The sequence below is a fragment of the Mus caroli genome, unplaced genomic scaffold, assembly GCF_978045245.1.
Source record: "Mus caroli unplaced genomic scaffold, Mus_caroli_1 scaffold_19, whole genome shotgun sequence".
NCBI classification, from domain to species: domain Eukaryota; kingdom Metazoa; phylum Chordata; class Mammalia; order Rodentia; family Muridae; genus Mus; species Mus caroli.
In genome coordinates this window covers 22,409,444-22,425,382 of record NW_028227274.1, presented here as the reverse complement: position 1 = coordinate 22,425,382, position 15,939 = coordinate 22,409,444, and the positions used below count along the sequence as shown (strand labels likewise).

General features: G+C 41.7%; 1 protein-coding gene across 4 annotated transcripts in view; it reads right to left on the bottom strand.

The window, feature by feature from the left end:
- The window catches only part of Fhod3 (formin homology 2 domain containing 3), a 423,897-nt gene that overhangs the window by 22,721 nt on the left and 385,237 nt on the right, over nucleotides 1-15,939 (bottom strand). For all 4 annotated transcript variants that reach the window (XM_021150413.2, XM_029472088.2, XM_021150415.2 and 1 more), the window contains 4 exons: nucleotides 12,010-12,168; nucleotides 3,871-4,053; nucleotides 1,710-1,829; nucleotides 647-808 (listed from right to left, as the gene is read on the bottom strand). In XM_021150413.2, the coding sequence (XP_021006072.1) occupies nucleotides 647-808; nucleotides 1,710-1,829; nucleotides 3,871-4,053; nucleotides 12,010-12,168 (624 nt within the window). The remainder of the gene's footprint in view (nucleotides 1-646; nucleotides 809-1,709; nucleotides 1,830-3,870; nucleotides 4,054-12,009; nucleotides 12,169-15,939) is intronic.

The following is a 15,939-nucleotide window of genomic DNA, read 5'->3' as shown; positions in this document are numbered from 1 at the left end:
TATTTGGGTTTCTCTGGGTGTTGTTCTGACTCAGTGGTCCCCCTACCTTGCAAGCAGCTACATGACCACATACTGCAATGGTCTCATCCCTAACCAGCCATATGCTAACAAAGATATTAATTCTGCACTTTAAGAGCCTACAGCTGAGGGTCCAAGGCCATATCCTGTTTATAGCCCTATAAAAATGTCCCCTGTGTGTAAGATCATTGGAACGGCCAATCTCTGAGCACTGGAGCCAGACATACTTGAGTTTCTAATTCCAGATCTCACCCTCAGTACTATGGAATCCCAGAAGGAATCAGATAGTATCTTTTGGCTTGCCTACCAAAATCAGGCTGAAGATTTGCAATATTGGAGATGGTAGTCTGGAAGGTAACACTCTCCCCAGTGAACACAGGAATAAGGATCATACGGCAGGCCTGCCCCTCATACCTCAGTAGGAAAGAATCTAAGCAAGGACCAGAGATAGGAAAAAGATCTTAAAAGTTCAGAAATGGCATGAAATGAATCATAATTGTCGACTCCAGAGCAGGCGGTACAGGCAGCACCGAATGGCGCACTACCAGGGACTGTATGCCTCTGTGATGACGCAGAAGACCCAACAGTGAGGCCCATGAGGCCAGACTTTCCAAGTCCATGGACATACCTTGGCTGACCTAGTGATGGCCCCAATCTCTGAGTACAGATCTGAGCTGTCCGGAAAGTTTTCCACTACCATGGTGCACACGTGGTGGAGAAGAGACTGCTTGTGCACTGTATCTTTGACTTCTGGAACCTTCTCGAGGTAGCTTAACTCAAATGCTTTGGCCTGTTTGGTGACATGAGAAAAACAAGTATTACCCAGGCTCTTTCAACTGGCTCAGTGTCTGTCTACAGTAGCCCAGTGTTTAGTTTCTCTAAGGCTGGTGGGCCACACACTCTTGCTGCTGCTGCTGCTGCTGCTGCTGCTGCTGCTGCTGCTGCTGCTGCTGCTGCTGCTCAAACTGGAGCAGTCACCCTCGCCACATCCCTGAGCCACCTCCCAGGGCTCTCACAGGCCTTTGACACCTGCACAGCAACCGTTTCTTTTTCCTCTGACCATTACTGAATATCAATGTTCTGGCCAAAGTCAGACCTTCAGCAGCTACCTGCTGTCTGCTTTTTTAAAAACAGTCTCAAGCCTGAAAAAATGGCTTGGTAGTTAAGGTGGCATACATCTCTGTAGTTAAGGTGGCATACATCTCTGCAGAGGATCACTTGCATCACAGCACCTATACTGGATGGCTCACAACTTGGCTGATAACTCTAGCTCCAAGGCATCCAAAACCTCTAGTTTCCATGGGAACCCACACCATGTGTGTATGTGCACATACACACACAGTTTAAAACAAACTGAATCTTAAAATTTATGTATATAAGCCTAAATATTTGAGTGAGAAGCTTAAAGGGAAATAGAATCTCTCTGGATGAAAATCCTCTGAGGTTAATGTTTTAGAGCTGTACTTTATAAAGCATATACATATTTTCAAGCTTTCTTATAGAAGAGTTCATATTCAAATGAGTGGCCCCTGATATTTCAAGGACAGAAAGCTTTGAATTTTTCAGCAAGAAGACATAAAAGCTGCTTGTTCCACTGTGCTTCGGAGAATGGAAGGTACAGCTTCATCAGTATATGATGGCAGAGGCCTTGTGATAAAGGCTGCCAGGGAGTGAGGACTGGGAAGTCTTACATTAGTTCCATTTAGAAAGTTCCCAATGGCAAGGAGAGTAGACAGGATGAAGCCCAGAGTCTTATTGTTCTCCAACTGGTCTATTCCTTCCTTCAGGTCCAAAAGTGGTTCGGCCACTTCCTTTCAGATAAAAAGAAAGAGGGAGATGAGTAAGAAATTTGGCCTGTTTTGTTCTTTTCCAGGTTTGGTTAGTCTAAAGGTATTCCAGTAAGCAATAGTTCCTAGCATAGGACAAGCTGGTGTGACAGGCATTTGGTCCTAGATATGAACAGTCCTGAAAGGTAGCAGAGGGGGCCGAGGGGTAGGTCTACCTGCAGACACCAGAGTAAAGGCTATGGGAAGCTAGTGCTGGTGTGACGACTGCTTGCTCTCTCTTCCTTGGTCAGGCAGGATGTCAGTCATTCCCATCAGCCTTCCCCACAGCCATGCTGTCTTCCAAGGCCATCTCTCTTTCCTTGACCCCTCAGCACTACCATTGCAGGATCCTCTTTGTCTTTCTTCTTTGCAGGCAGATGACAGTACACACTGTGCCTTCACAGTCTGCGGACCACCTCAGTCCCCTCCTGTTTCCTCTTAGCCTGAGTTACTCATATAGGTATGTTCGATCTTTTGACATTGTGACATGGCGTTGTTATGTACAAAGATTACACTCAAGAACCATATTAACACACACACACACACACACACACACACACACACACACACACACACACACAGCTCCAGATTTTAACTACATTTAAGAATTGGTCTTAAGAAATATTATTGCTATCCTGGAAAACATGAAGCCTGTGGGGTTTATTTGGATTGGACACATATGAAAGCCACAGTTCTTGTTTCTGTCACCCCTCAGACACTTAACCTGTCCTGCAGCCTCATTGGCCTTGACATGGGAAGTTTTTCACTTGCCTGGGTCCCCATACTCTCTCCAGCAGCCCTGCCTTGCCAGTCCTCAACCACAGCTAGTCACACATCATTTTCTCCAGCATCATCTTACTCTGCTAGAATCACCTAAGCATGCCAGATGATTCACAACTGAGTTGCAGCAATCACCCTGCAGTCTCATTTCTGCTTGATTCCATGAGTTCAGATGTAGATAAAAATCAAATAAAATCCCTTATTCAAAATACATGGGACTCAGATGTGTTACATATTTTGAAACATTTAAATATAGCTAATAAGACACCCCAGAGATGGGATCTAAGCATAAGGATAAAACTCACTCAGGCATCATAACACACTCATTACAACCAAGCCAGAAGGTAAGTTCAGACAATATTTAAAAATACTTTTAGTATACTTTTGCTTCATTGTGTCCTGTCTCATAAGGTCAGGTATGAAATTTTCACTACAGTATTATTTTGGCCATCCACAGGTTTCAGATTTTTGCATTAGAAATGCTCACCCTGAAATTTCCCCTCAAACCTCCCAAACCCACTATTGTAGAATATATCCAGTCCAGCCCCATGTTAACTCCTCCCAGCTCCAGTCTTCATCTTCTCTGTGTGTGTGTGTGTCTCTGTATCTGAATTTATACCTGTCTTATAGGAGCACTGAGAGTACAGACACACGCTACTATGTCTGACTTTTTAGTTCTCATATGATTTGTTTTTCTGTCTGCTGCCTTAAGCTGCTGCTGCTACCATGGACGGAGCTGTCCCTCTCACCATCACGACTCTCCTCTTCCTGAAAGACTTCTCCCTCTGAAATCATGGGCCCTGAACAAAACCCTCCTCCCATATGTACTTTCTTCCACAGACATTTGGCCACACAATAGAAAAGTAGCTACTACCATTTTCTCAAAGGTACCCATGAAGCTGCCAACCACCATGACCGGTGCCAAGTTGGGGTTATTATCAACAAGTGGAACATGATAGATTTCCCCCACTTTGTACTTTTTTATAGTTTCTACCATGAAAATTTTTGATCACAAAAAGTCATTTATTTGCTCCCTACAGTCAGGAATCTGAGGCTGGTATCAGCAAGGCACTTGCCACCTACCGCAGATGCAATGCCCACCACCTGGTGTGAGCTATAACACAATGACCAGCAGCTCACCCTCCAAACTCCATGTCAAGGACAAGGCTTTGAAAGCTTAGTATTTACCAACTATAAAGACCACTGGGAAGTGCAGGCATGTGGGATGCCCCTCCAACCTGCCTACCTTTTCTGTGGTTTCATAATCCATTTTGAATGCCCACAGGTGGAGCCGAGCAGAGAGCTCACTGATGGAAGAGAGTGTGAGAAGGAACTGCTCCGCACTGCCCAACGGTACTTCCGGGTTAGCCAGCTGAGCCTCCTGGATTTTCTGCTTCTCCTCTTCAGTTGGAATCATGGTCAGAATTTTCTAGAAAGATAGGATGATATTACAATTCTTTGTTAGTAATGGACTCTGCTCATTTAATATTTTCAAATTTCTGTTAGAATTTTCCAAGCAGGAGGTTAACATCATTTTGTTTTTATTAATATGCAAGGTGTTATGTTATTATCACCAGAAAACTTTAAATATCCTGCTCCAGGACTTCTAGGCCTTGTACATAAAGGGCGTTTCAGGCAAGGACAGCAGATGATAAGTGAGAAGAAGAAGGCAGAATATTGGAGGATCGCTTCCTGCTCCCTAGGAGATACAGTGGTGTGTTGAGAACATGTGCTTTGTGGCACATCTCATAAACGGATTGCAAAAAATGAAACATTCATGACTAAGTCAGGTTGGCTTTTATGTATTAATTGTAAATTTTAACCAAAACTCATCGAGAAGCAATGCTGCAGTATCAAACACAGATCTGACTGAGGCAAACCTCATAGTTGTGTACACACTGCTCAGTGATGGAAAAGTATAGCTTCCTATTTCTATTGCCTCTGGAAAAACCAACTATTGAATGTGAAGAAGACAATGAATGCCAGAATCTGATTGGTTCTTACTGGTTCAAATGCCTAATTCATTATATTTTTAAAACAAAAAAAAAATAGTCTGCCCTTATCATTCCTATTTTAATCCTGCATGGAAACCCTTTCCTCCCTTCCACACATACACAGAAGAGAGAGACAGAGATAGACAGAGACAGAGAAAGAGAGAGAGAGAGAGAAGACAAGAAAAAGGTAGAATTGTTCATAAAGGCTATGATAGTCTACCTAAATAACTATGAACAACAAGCAAAAATGTTTCTAAACCACGAAATTGAGTTTAATAATGTTTCATGATACATGACCAAATCATAAGAACCTACTTTATTGCTACACAGAAACAATAGTCAAATGTAAAAAAAAAATATATGTATACATATATATGTGATATATGTAAATGTATATATATATGTGTATATATATATATAAAATTGTTCTAATTACTATGATCCTATAGTTCTTCAGTTTGGGTAGAATGATACTTCTAAGATCACCTTTTACAATTCACCAAGGTTTTTCCATTTCTTCTTCCTTACTATACAGCTTCTAGAACCAGCTTGTTTGTCTCTATATAAAACCGTGTTGGATTTTTAGTTGGAACTGAGTTAAATTTATAGATTATACGTATTATTCTAATTTCCAACATATATAGCCTATATATTATTATATTTATGACTTGTATATTTCATCATAAATAGCACTTTAAAATTCATTTGTTGTTACTATATAACAATAAAGTAGGTTTTGTGCATATATTTATGTCAATATTTATTTCAACAGAGCAGAAGGACAGAACAATACAGAAAGGGGCACACAAATATGGTCCATTAGACAAAAGTGAAAGACTATTTAACAGAGAAAGGATACAGTTTACAACAAGTGGTCTTGAAACAACTAGATTCTATATTTAAAAAAACAAAAAACAAAAAAGCAGAACAAAAAACCCTCAACTTAATTCTCCTCTATACATAAAGAAACTCAAAATGGATCATGATTTTAAAAGTAAAATGGAATACCATAAAAATTTTGGAAAGAAACAAGAGAAAACCTTTGTGACCCATGGTAGGCAAAATATTTCCACAAGCGGCAGCTGATAAGGTTAAACTATAGCCTAGTTATTTCTTTTCACTGTAACAAGAATGAAAACATAAGCTGTAACTTATCAGCAAAGAGGTTGCCCTATGACCTTGCCATTCCATTCCTGGGTATGTACTCTAGGAAAGTGAAAACATATTCACTGGAAACTATTAAAATATTTGCAGTTGCTTTATTTGTAATAGGCCCAATCTGTGTCAAGTTAAAGCCTTTAGTGGATAAATAGGTAAACACATTGTGGTACATCCCCAAAATGAAACAGTCCTCAAGATGCTATAAAGCAGAGGTTGTTATTCAGCATGGCTCCAGGATGAGACTACATGGGCAGGATTGGAATATCAGGAGAGCTTCAGTTGGAATTCTGGAGGTCACACTGTCCACAAAGTCAGTGGATTAAAAAAAAAAATCCAAACATTTCAAACAGATAACACTCTGAAAACATCTACGATCCGACTCAAAATCCTTAGGGGGAAAAAAAGCACACTCTAATTTTCATAATGCTTAAATTGTTCTGGCACAACAGGAATTTCCAAACCAAAACTTGCCAGCACCTTTCTAACCTCAGGAGACATGTTCCTGCACGCTTTGTTGCTTTGTCCCCTTGAAGGAAGTGAACGTTTCTCCTTCGCTATTTACTTCTCTGATTGGAACCATTTCTTTGCCACTGAGGATTCTGGGCCTATGATCTGCTAGTTTGTTTTCTCCTTCCTTTACTGATCACTGTCAATAAGAAAGGCTATAGGACAGTGGGACAGGAGGGCAGAGCCACCCCCTGTGAGTTGGTGGTCCTTTCCTCCACCAGAAATGATACAGACGAACAGAAGGCAAGGCTTAAGTCAGATTCTTGCTACATTAGCAGGTTCTTTGATGATTCTTTTTTTAATCACCACTTGGTTTTAGAGGGAAAGGAACATCCAACAAGACCAAAATGTAATAATTTGAATTTTTCTTTACTTTCTTCCTAGGCCAGTGGCTCTCAACCTTCCTAATTCTATGACCCTTTAATACAGTTCATTGTGTTGTGATGAATCCCCCAACCATAAAACCATTGTTCTTGCTATTTCATAACTGAAATGTTGCTACTATTATGAACCATAATGTAAATATTTTTTGGAGATAGAGGTTTCTCAGGGGTCATGACCCACAGGTTAAGAACCACTGTCCTAAATAATGTCTCTGTATTACTACAATAACTATACTTGTTCTCATACCAGAAGGTACCATTCTGCCCCCTGAAAACAATGGAAATGTATCCTTTATTTTGGATCCAAATGCTAGGTTGAGTTTGGCCATTTCATTTACCTGTAGATGAAACACAGCGATAATGATTTTACTTGTTCATTTTGATAGACTCTAGTCATGGTGATGAAGAATATACTACAGGGACATGGGTGTGGCAGAAGGGCTTGGGAAAGCTTGGCCAGGGGTAGTTTGTAAAGGTTGCACTATTGTGAGAAAATGGAATTCTGTCCATGCACCTTCCTGCAGCGACTTATAAAGTAACCCACGAAGGACCCTGGTGGTATCTCCTTCCATCTCATGAGCACTCTTAAGAGTGCGCATTGGTGCAAGCGATTATTGTGTCCAGCACAGCTGAAATGACTTGTTGAAGCTTTCCCATGCAGAGCTGGAGAACTGTTAGGGGCTGCCCCTCATGCCACAGCAGCAGCTCCATCTTCCACAGACACTCATCTGTAGATGCAAGCACTACAAACAGAACAGCTGTGTTTCATCTTCAGAGCATCCTGGTTCCCTAAGCCAGCTCCATGAGAAGACTTGTCCATGTCCAGCACCCATGAAGCCAGCTAAGGATAGGCACTGGGAAATACAAACTCCTTAGAATGATACCATGGCACAAATGGTTAAAGTAAATTTCTGCTTCTAGGATGATGCTGGGTCTGACAGCCAAAGTGAGCCACATTAAACATCATGAAAGACCACTGTATTATCCTGCCTTTTAAGTGGACTACACTCTAAAAATCATAAAAGCAAAGGGGGGAAAGTATGTTTTCCCATTTCTGTTTGTGATCATTTCATGCATTTTACTGGAAAAATATTATTGATGCTCTCTAGAGATGATTCAAAAATAACTTCCTACAGCTGAATCCTCTCTGCAAACCACTTCCTTAATAGAGTTAATTACTCAGGTTTGTATGACAAATCCAGATTCATACCATGAGTTGCTAGGCAATGGCACAGGATGTCATTTAATACATCCTAATTGTATTTTGCAGCACAGAGCTTTCCAAAGGCCCTATGAAGCTGAGATGCCATGACATAATGTGTGTATCCAGGAAGCAGAAGGTCTGGCTGAAGGCATTAACTGCAAATCTTATTAGCAAAGGGCTGTAAGTTGACAATTACTTTTTCTTCTCGGTCTTAACTCTTGAATGACAGGAGTCCAGAACAAGCCCTGGGTCCTTCCCAGCACATGAATGTAGATCTTCTATGTCACTCAGAGCATCCTGCATTGCACATTCTATAGGAGGGCTTAGTCCATGGTCTTCACAGCTATGTGAGAACAGCTGAATGATAGGCAGTCCTTGGATGTGGAGGTAGTTTCAATCAGAAGCTCTTGGCTGGGATGCTTTTACTCCCTAAGGGAGGTTAACAGTATGTGAAGATATTTCTAGTTGTGGGTCAGTGTGGGGAGGTAGGTACCCCCAATATCTAGTGTATTAGCTGCATGTCCAATTGTTGCTGTAGTAACAATGTTGCTCAAATCAAGTGGCTTTAAACAACCTAAATTTATTCCCTCATGATGTCCAAAATTAAGGTGGTTGGAGGCCCACACTTTCTCTTTGAAGGCTGGAGAGGAGAACATTCCCTTGGCTCTTAGCTTCTGATGTTCACCATGATCGTTGGCATCCCTTGGATTATAGGAATGTCCCTTTAATTTCTGCTCCTGCTATCACATGGCTTTCCATTCCATGAATGTATCTGTGTGACCTCTGATTCAAGTGGTACTCTCATCTGTCTGTGTCCAAAAGTCCCTCCTCTTATAAGAGTACCAGTCAGAAGTCTGATGGCCCATTTTAATAGAACTGCCTCTTCAAGTGAGGTCACCTCCTGTATTAACATGAACTTGGCAGGGATATTGTATGTTCAACCAAGGTCTTGTCTCAGTGGATAGTTTTTCTTGCAACTGTCTCTTCTTCCCAAAGCACAAAGGTATACCTGGCATGCTGGGCTCCAAATCTTGCACGTACTATATGCTCACTGCCCTCTCCTCTACCTAGGAGAACCTAGTACTGTGGTCAAGCTTTCCTCTCTGGACTTCTCTGCCAAAGGCTCGTGTTCTTTCTAGAGTTAAGTTTCACAGGTTCCATCCATGTTCAAATTATGCAAGCAAGACTGTGGATGAACAAACCTTAGATGTGGAAGACTTCTTGCCAATAGAATGGGACACCCAGTATCACAAAGCAGTGTCTCCATACTCCTCATCCTTACCCAGATATCTCTAGGTAATATTACCTATGGGTGCAAATCTGTAGGTTGTCTAGTAGTTCCTCCCCTTTTCCATCATCATGATAAAGAGGTTTCACCTGGTACAATCTGGCACAATCTCACAGAAGCAGGAGAGCATGACCATGTAGAGGGACAGGAATTGTTTCTAGAAAAATGTTGAGGTTTAGTCTTTTGCTTTGTATTGTAATGTTTAATATTGACTGCCAAGGCCTAATTGCCCCCGGGACAATATAATCCCTACATAGACCCAAGTGATGCTATGTAATTTTGCCCTCTTCAAGTCATCCCTGATGACGACAGCCTATGGTTGGGCAGAAGATGACTGTGGTTCTGAGGTTCTCATACTTGAGGTCAGAGGTGGGGGACTAATGAGGAGGGAGAGAGAAAAAATATAGATATGTTATTATAAAAATGGGACAAATAGGGGTAGATTATTGAATCTACTCTTAAACCAAAAAACATCTTACAGCCATAATCTTACGTTGGTAGAGATCCTTATATTTTGATATAGAATTGAGGTTATATTTTGTTACATTGGTATTGAATTTTGTATATTGATACAAAATTTAAGATTAATTTGTTAAAACATAAAATATAATGTTTATATGTTTCAACTCTTATAAAGGTATTATGCCTATGCAACTCCTTTAATAATAGGTTTCATTGCAATCCTTCTAATAACTGCTATTACAAACCAGTTAGGATAAGCAGTGTAAGTTAATAGTCAGCCAAACTCATGGTCTTGTCAGATACTAGTCTGAATTACCACAGAAATATACATCCTGGCTTATACAGAAAACAAATAGCTGGAGACAGGCAATGTTTGACAATTCAGATATGCTATGAATAGATAGATGGTCTTCAAAAATCTCAGAGACTCACAGAATATGGAATTTAACCATAAATTTATTAATTTAAGATCTTTTTGACATTAACGCATGTCAACTCCTGGCAATGCCACATTAAACTTGTAAGAAGATGATGAGCACCATAACCTCCATATGGAATTGCTTCAATTATGGCAAAGTAGCCACTGGGCAAAATAATTCCCTAAATTCATCTGCAGACAAAATGCTATCAAGAAATGACAAATAGATGCAGAATAGTTGATGCCGAACTCTGCCAAGACAAGGTAAAAAGCCCTTCATATTACTGCTTCTTGTAAGGTCTGTCAGATATCCTGGGCCAGAAGGCTGAAGATAGATGCTCCAGCATTAGAGAGAATACTAGGGACTGTCCAGATGGTCAGCTGTCTCTGTCATTTCTATAATTTTTGGAAGTTGCATCAGCAATTCCTGGGAATAATATTTATTCCTTGTCAGGTCTCTGATGGGATTAAAGACTAAACAGTCATAATCTTACTATAAGCTTAAATTGTTTAAGATTTAAAAAGATGTTCTAAGTCTAGGAGGATGTTAATATTACAAATTAGGATAGAAATTAGAATAGAAACTGATTTAGATACAGAACTCTAAACTCACCAAGATAGAATAATTGTTTCCTAACTGTTCCTACTATATGTTATTTATTTTTATAAGAGAAAATGCCTTTTTATTTAGACAAAAAAGTGAGAAATTATTGACGTTTGGTCTTTTACTATATATACATTTGCAAGGTCAAATACTGCACCCCCAAGGCCTGGTTGCTTCCAGGGACAAAAGAATGTGCACATAGACCCAAGTGACATCATGTAACCTTATACCCAAATCATCCCGGATTGGCAGTAAATATGCCTATAGCCTATAGCTGGGCAGAAGATCGGTGGTGTTTTTGTTTTTGTTTTGGTTTTTGGTTTTTTTGGAGGGGGGAGGTCCCAAGCTTGGGGTCAGAGGCAGGGGACAAGGAGGGAGAGAGAGAGATAGGAAGAGGAGAGTTGCAACGGGGTAGATGAGCTATGAAAACATGACCATAAAGGCTGACCAATTAGAATTAGGAACAGCCCAGATGGAGCATACGAAGTTATAATTCAGGGTTATTGATGAGGAAGTGGATTCTAATAGCTTAAAAGACAGGTGTCTGCTCAGCTCTAATGCTATCAAGGCTTATTATAAATATAAAAGTTATATGTCTTTTATCTGGAAACTGAATGATCTAAGGAAGGGTAGAAAGCCAGATTTGAGATTAAGTATGAATCATAAACAGATAAATATTCTCCACTGGGCAATCTACCTCTCATCTTTCTCTAACAGATCAGCAAGCATGAACACCTCAGCTAACTTGTTCTGTTCTCCAGATAATACGACAACAACAACAACAACAACAAGATCTCTGGGTTTTTTCCTTCTTTTTAACACAAGGTCTCATGTAGCCCAAACTGGCCTCAACCCTATGTGTAAGTGAGGATGATCTTGTACTGCTGATCCTTCTGCCTCCACTTGCCAAGTACAGAGACTGCGAGCCAGTGCCATCGCACACTTTTGGTAGTCCTAGGGATGAAACCAGGGCTTTGTGCATGGTAGGCAAGTCTTATCTCTAGCCCCAACCCACAAAACAATGCCCTTTGTGTGGCCTTCAGCACCTAATGAAAGAGTACAATTGATAAGTCTTCCTAGGTATACATAACGTGACATGGAAGGAACCCGAGGCAGGATGATCTTTTTCCATTCTGAGGTAAGCAATATTTGTTTAGAGTAGAGACCCATCAATGAACCAAGATCTCTGAACTTCACAGGCAGCAAGACTTGTTGCCCCAGCCCAGAATAAACATCTAAGAATCATTAATATCTTTCAGAGTTCAGTTGAGTAAAGATGATTGCAAACTATCAAAGTTATATTCAATGCAACAATGTAACGCACATTTCGCTACACTAACGATTCTTCATAGAACTTGCCTTACCTCGATCCCTTCTTTGTTTAAGGCATACTCATCAAAGTTCAAAATGGCTATCTTAATTGTCCTTGGAGGGGGCAGCACCGTCAGGCCGATGTTGATGGCATTGCTCCTCTTGGAATCCAGAACAATGATCTCCTGCCGTTTACCATCTGCAGCTGTTTTCTTGGTGATAAAAAAGGAAAACAAAAGATTACTGTGTCATCCTGGGCTTCACTCCTTATTTAGAAGTAAGAGCAAATGGCCCACATTCAGGTCAGGGAAGAACTGGCTACCACTCAGCACTGGAGAGAGTGTGTGTGGGGGAAGGGGTAGATAGATCAGGGCTTAGGTACGCAGTAGCCTCCAAGCTTGGGTCAGTAATGAAACATCACAAGTCAGGCACATTACAAAATAATACTGATTTTCCTTCAATAGGGAAAATTTTTTGTGCAAGAGCAAAACCTGTCTCCTTCCCCCAACAACCCCAGCCTTTTAGAATTCCTTTCTTGTGTGCTGTGAAGTGTTAGGTTGTGTCTTGGTTGGCTCAGTGTATACAGTGTGCCTATAGCAGTGAATATCCAGGCTGAGGAGACAGGCTGGTGAGGACATTTGGTGTGGCTGGTCTGTCACCCTTTGGTTCATGGGTCTTCCTAGGGTTTCCCTCACTATTTAAATGCCCTACACTCTTCAGACTAGAGTGCCTCCATCTTTTCTGTATGTTTAACCATCACACAGCTGCCTGCTGCAGGACAGGGTAGGGCTTCCTAAGAAAGAGAAAAGAAAAGGCATGTGCTCTTAAAAAGGTATGAATGACAAGCAGTGCGGAGGTGTTCTGGCATCCTCACAGAACTCTGGGTTACAGCTTTCGCAATGGCATGAGTGTCTCTCAGAAGCAGACCCTTGGCCTCCCTTATCCTTGCAGCTAGGACAGGGCTAGCATATGACTATTTGTAAGCCTTTGAGACACAACGTTTGTATCCCTTTCCCAAATTCAGTTGTCGGTATCCTAATATCCAAAGAGATAGAATCTAGTATCAGAGATCAGAGCTTTTGGAGGTATCACAGTTTAAATAGGGAGGGAAGAGTGAACTCCTCACAACGGACTTGCTGTTCTTAGAGGAACACAAGAAAGAAACCGTCTGAAAGCCAGAAAGAAAGCCCTTGGCAGAATTAACCTGGCTAGCATCTTAATCTTGAACTCCATATCCTCAAGAACTGTAAGAAATACATTTCTTTGTTTAAGCCACAGGTAATGTGAATTTTAAATAATTATATTTATTTTTATGAGTATAAATGGTATGCCTACATGTATGTTTGTGTACTATGTGTAAGCCTGGTACCTGTGGAGTTAAGAAGAGGGCACGAGTGCCCCTGGAACTGGAGTTACAGGTGGCTGTGAGCCACTGTGTGGGTGCTGGGAATTGAACTCTAGTCATCTAGAAGAACAACAAAGGGAACCATCTCTCCAGCCTGGTGTATGGTATTTTATTATGGCTGCCTCAACAGATAAACACAGGATGTGAAGAGCTAAGCCAACATGTTGCCTCCAGAGCTAGGACACAAATTGTGTCCACTTTTCCCCTCAGCTGTCAGGAAGTTAGATGTAGGTGGCAGTGGAGGCTAGTGGGAAGATTGGGAGCCTCTACAACTGCTCAGGTTCCCCTTGGTGCAAAAGCATCTGGGAGGATGGCTGTTTTGAATCACAGAACACTCTTATGGTGGCAAAGAAGGTAGGGTGGCTCTCTTAAGAAAACTGCACTGAGTGATGGTGTGTGCTCACTGAGCAAGGATTCCAACAGCAGGCCAGTGTTACCTGCTGAAATGGCCAGGTCTGCAAGAACTGACTCTCCAACTGGGCCTTAAGAGTGTCAGACCCCAGGGAGAAAGTCAGGGGATGAACCATTCTGCTCAGGCTGAGAGCTGTCAGGGATGAGGTTGGATGAGGTTATATCCTGAAAGACCTCACAAGCCAGCATGGGGGAGGAGCTCTGACCACACCCTGCAGACAAGTACCCTTTGAATGGCTGCTCTGAAGCTGTCTGTGCCCAGGAACAGACGAGCCACCTAATGGGGCTAATACTAGAGCTGTGGGCTACCATGGAGAAATAGGCTGGTCCTCCTAGGCCCTCCCAACTCAACTGCTACAATTTTATTTTAGGTCCTTAAATATGTGTTTGGGAATAAGATTTCTTCATGAAGAAAATAACTGAAAATATCCCAGCCTGGGGAGAGGGGCAGTGGAGATATATTTTATTCTATCAGTTCTGTTCTATTAGAGAACTCTAACACAATCTGTCTTGATGATGATGATGGTGGTGGTGGTGGTGGTGATGATGATGATGTGATGATAGTAATAATAATAATAATAATAATTCTATCAAAATTCTAGTAAGATTTGTATATAGCTGGTTTTGTGCGTCAACTTAACACAAACTGGAGTTATCACAGAGAAAGGAACCTCCTTTGAGGAAATGCCTCCCTGAGACTCAACTGTAAGGCATTTTCTCAATTAGTGATCAAGGTGGGCGCATTGTGGGTGGTACCATTTCTGGACTGGTAGTCTTGGGTTCTAAAAGAGAGCAGGCTGAGCAAGCCAGGGGTAAGCAAGCCAGTAAGTAACATCCCTCCATGGTCTCTGCATCAGCTCCTGCTTCCTGACCTGCTTGAGTTCCAGCCCTGACTTCCTTTGGTGATGAACAGCAGTGTGGATAAAGTGTAAGCTGAATAAACCCTTTCCTCCCCAACTTGCTTCTTGGTCATGATGTTTGTGCAGGAATAGAAACCATGACTAAAACAGATTATTTTAAGATAGAAAAAAAATCTAGTCTAAAGTTAATAAAAGACCATGTGCATTTTAAAAGTCAATGAAATTCTTTAGGGTTTTTTTTATATTTCATTTATCTGTGTGAGTGTCTTACCTGCATGTATGTATATCTACCATGTGTACACATGGTGTCCTTGGATGTCAGAGGAGGCACTGGATTCCCTGGAACTGGAATTATGGGTGGTTTTGAGATACCATGTGAGTGCTGGGAACTGAACCCAGGCCCTCTGAAAGAGCAACAAATGCTCTTAACTTCTGAGCCACCAATGTTCTTTAGTTATGCACTAATAATCTGTTTCTGATAGTCATGTAGCTCTGTGTATCTCCAGTCAGCTAGTCTGAGACAGCACAGGCAAAAGAGCAATGCAGCACTGCAAGGTGGGAAAGGACCACACAGCACAACCCCAGTCACTCTCACTAAGACGAAAGTCTCAGACCAATGTCTGACATGAAGGAGTGACAGCTAGTATGTAACCAGAACAGGAAACGAAGTCAAGACGAACATAGAGAGTGAGCAGCTAGCCTGTGGTGGATCCACTCATGCCCTCCTTCTGAGGAGAAGGTCAAGGGGAAAGCAGGGACAGAGGAGGCATAGGGGAGAAAGATCAGGGCCACACCTAAAGAGACCTTCTATTCCTGACTGCCACATGGTTTGTGTCTGCTTCTACCAACAGTGGACTCAAGATATCACGGGGCATGAGATCAAACCCAGAACACAGGCAGGAGAGGCTAGGATCCAGCCTAGTTCTTCAACAGTTTGTTTTGTTTACTCTGTTTCTGTTTCACAGACAGGATTTTTCTAGGTTGTCTCCTAACTTACTCTGTAGCACAGATTGGCCTCTCACCCATGATCCTTTAAAGTGCCTCAGTGTCCTGAGGGCTGGGATAACAGACATGCATCACCACATCTGGGCACTAACAGTTTCTTTTCCACCTGCCTGCTTGTCTCTGTAGGCTTATTTATCACCCCTCCTTGATATTCTATTTCCAGAGGAGCTTGTAGGGGCCTAGTTCCCAAATGAGAACTTTTCATGCAAGAGTGTGAAAAGGACATACCCTGTGGAGGGCCAGGAGGCCTCCAATGCCATCAGTCAGCTCACGGCCACAGGAAGGGTAGCTTCAATCTCAGT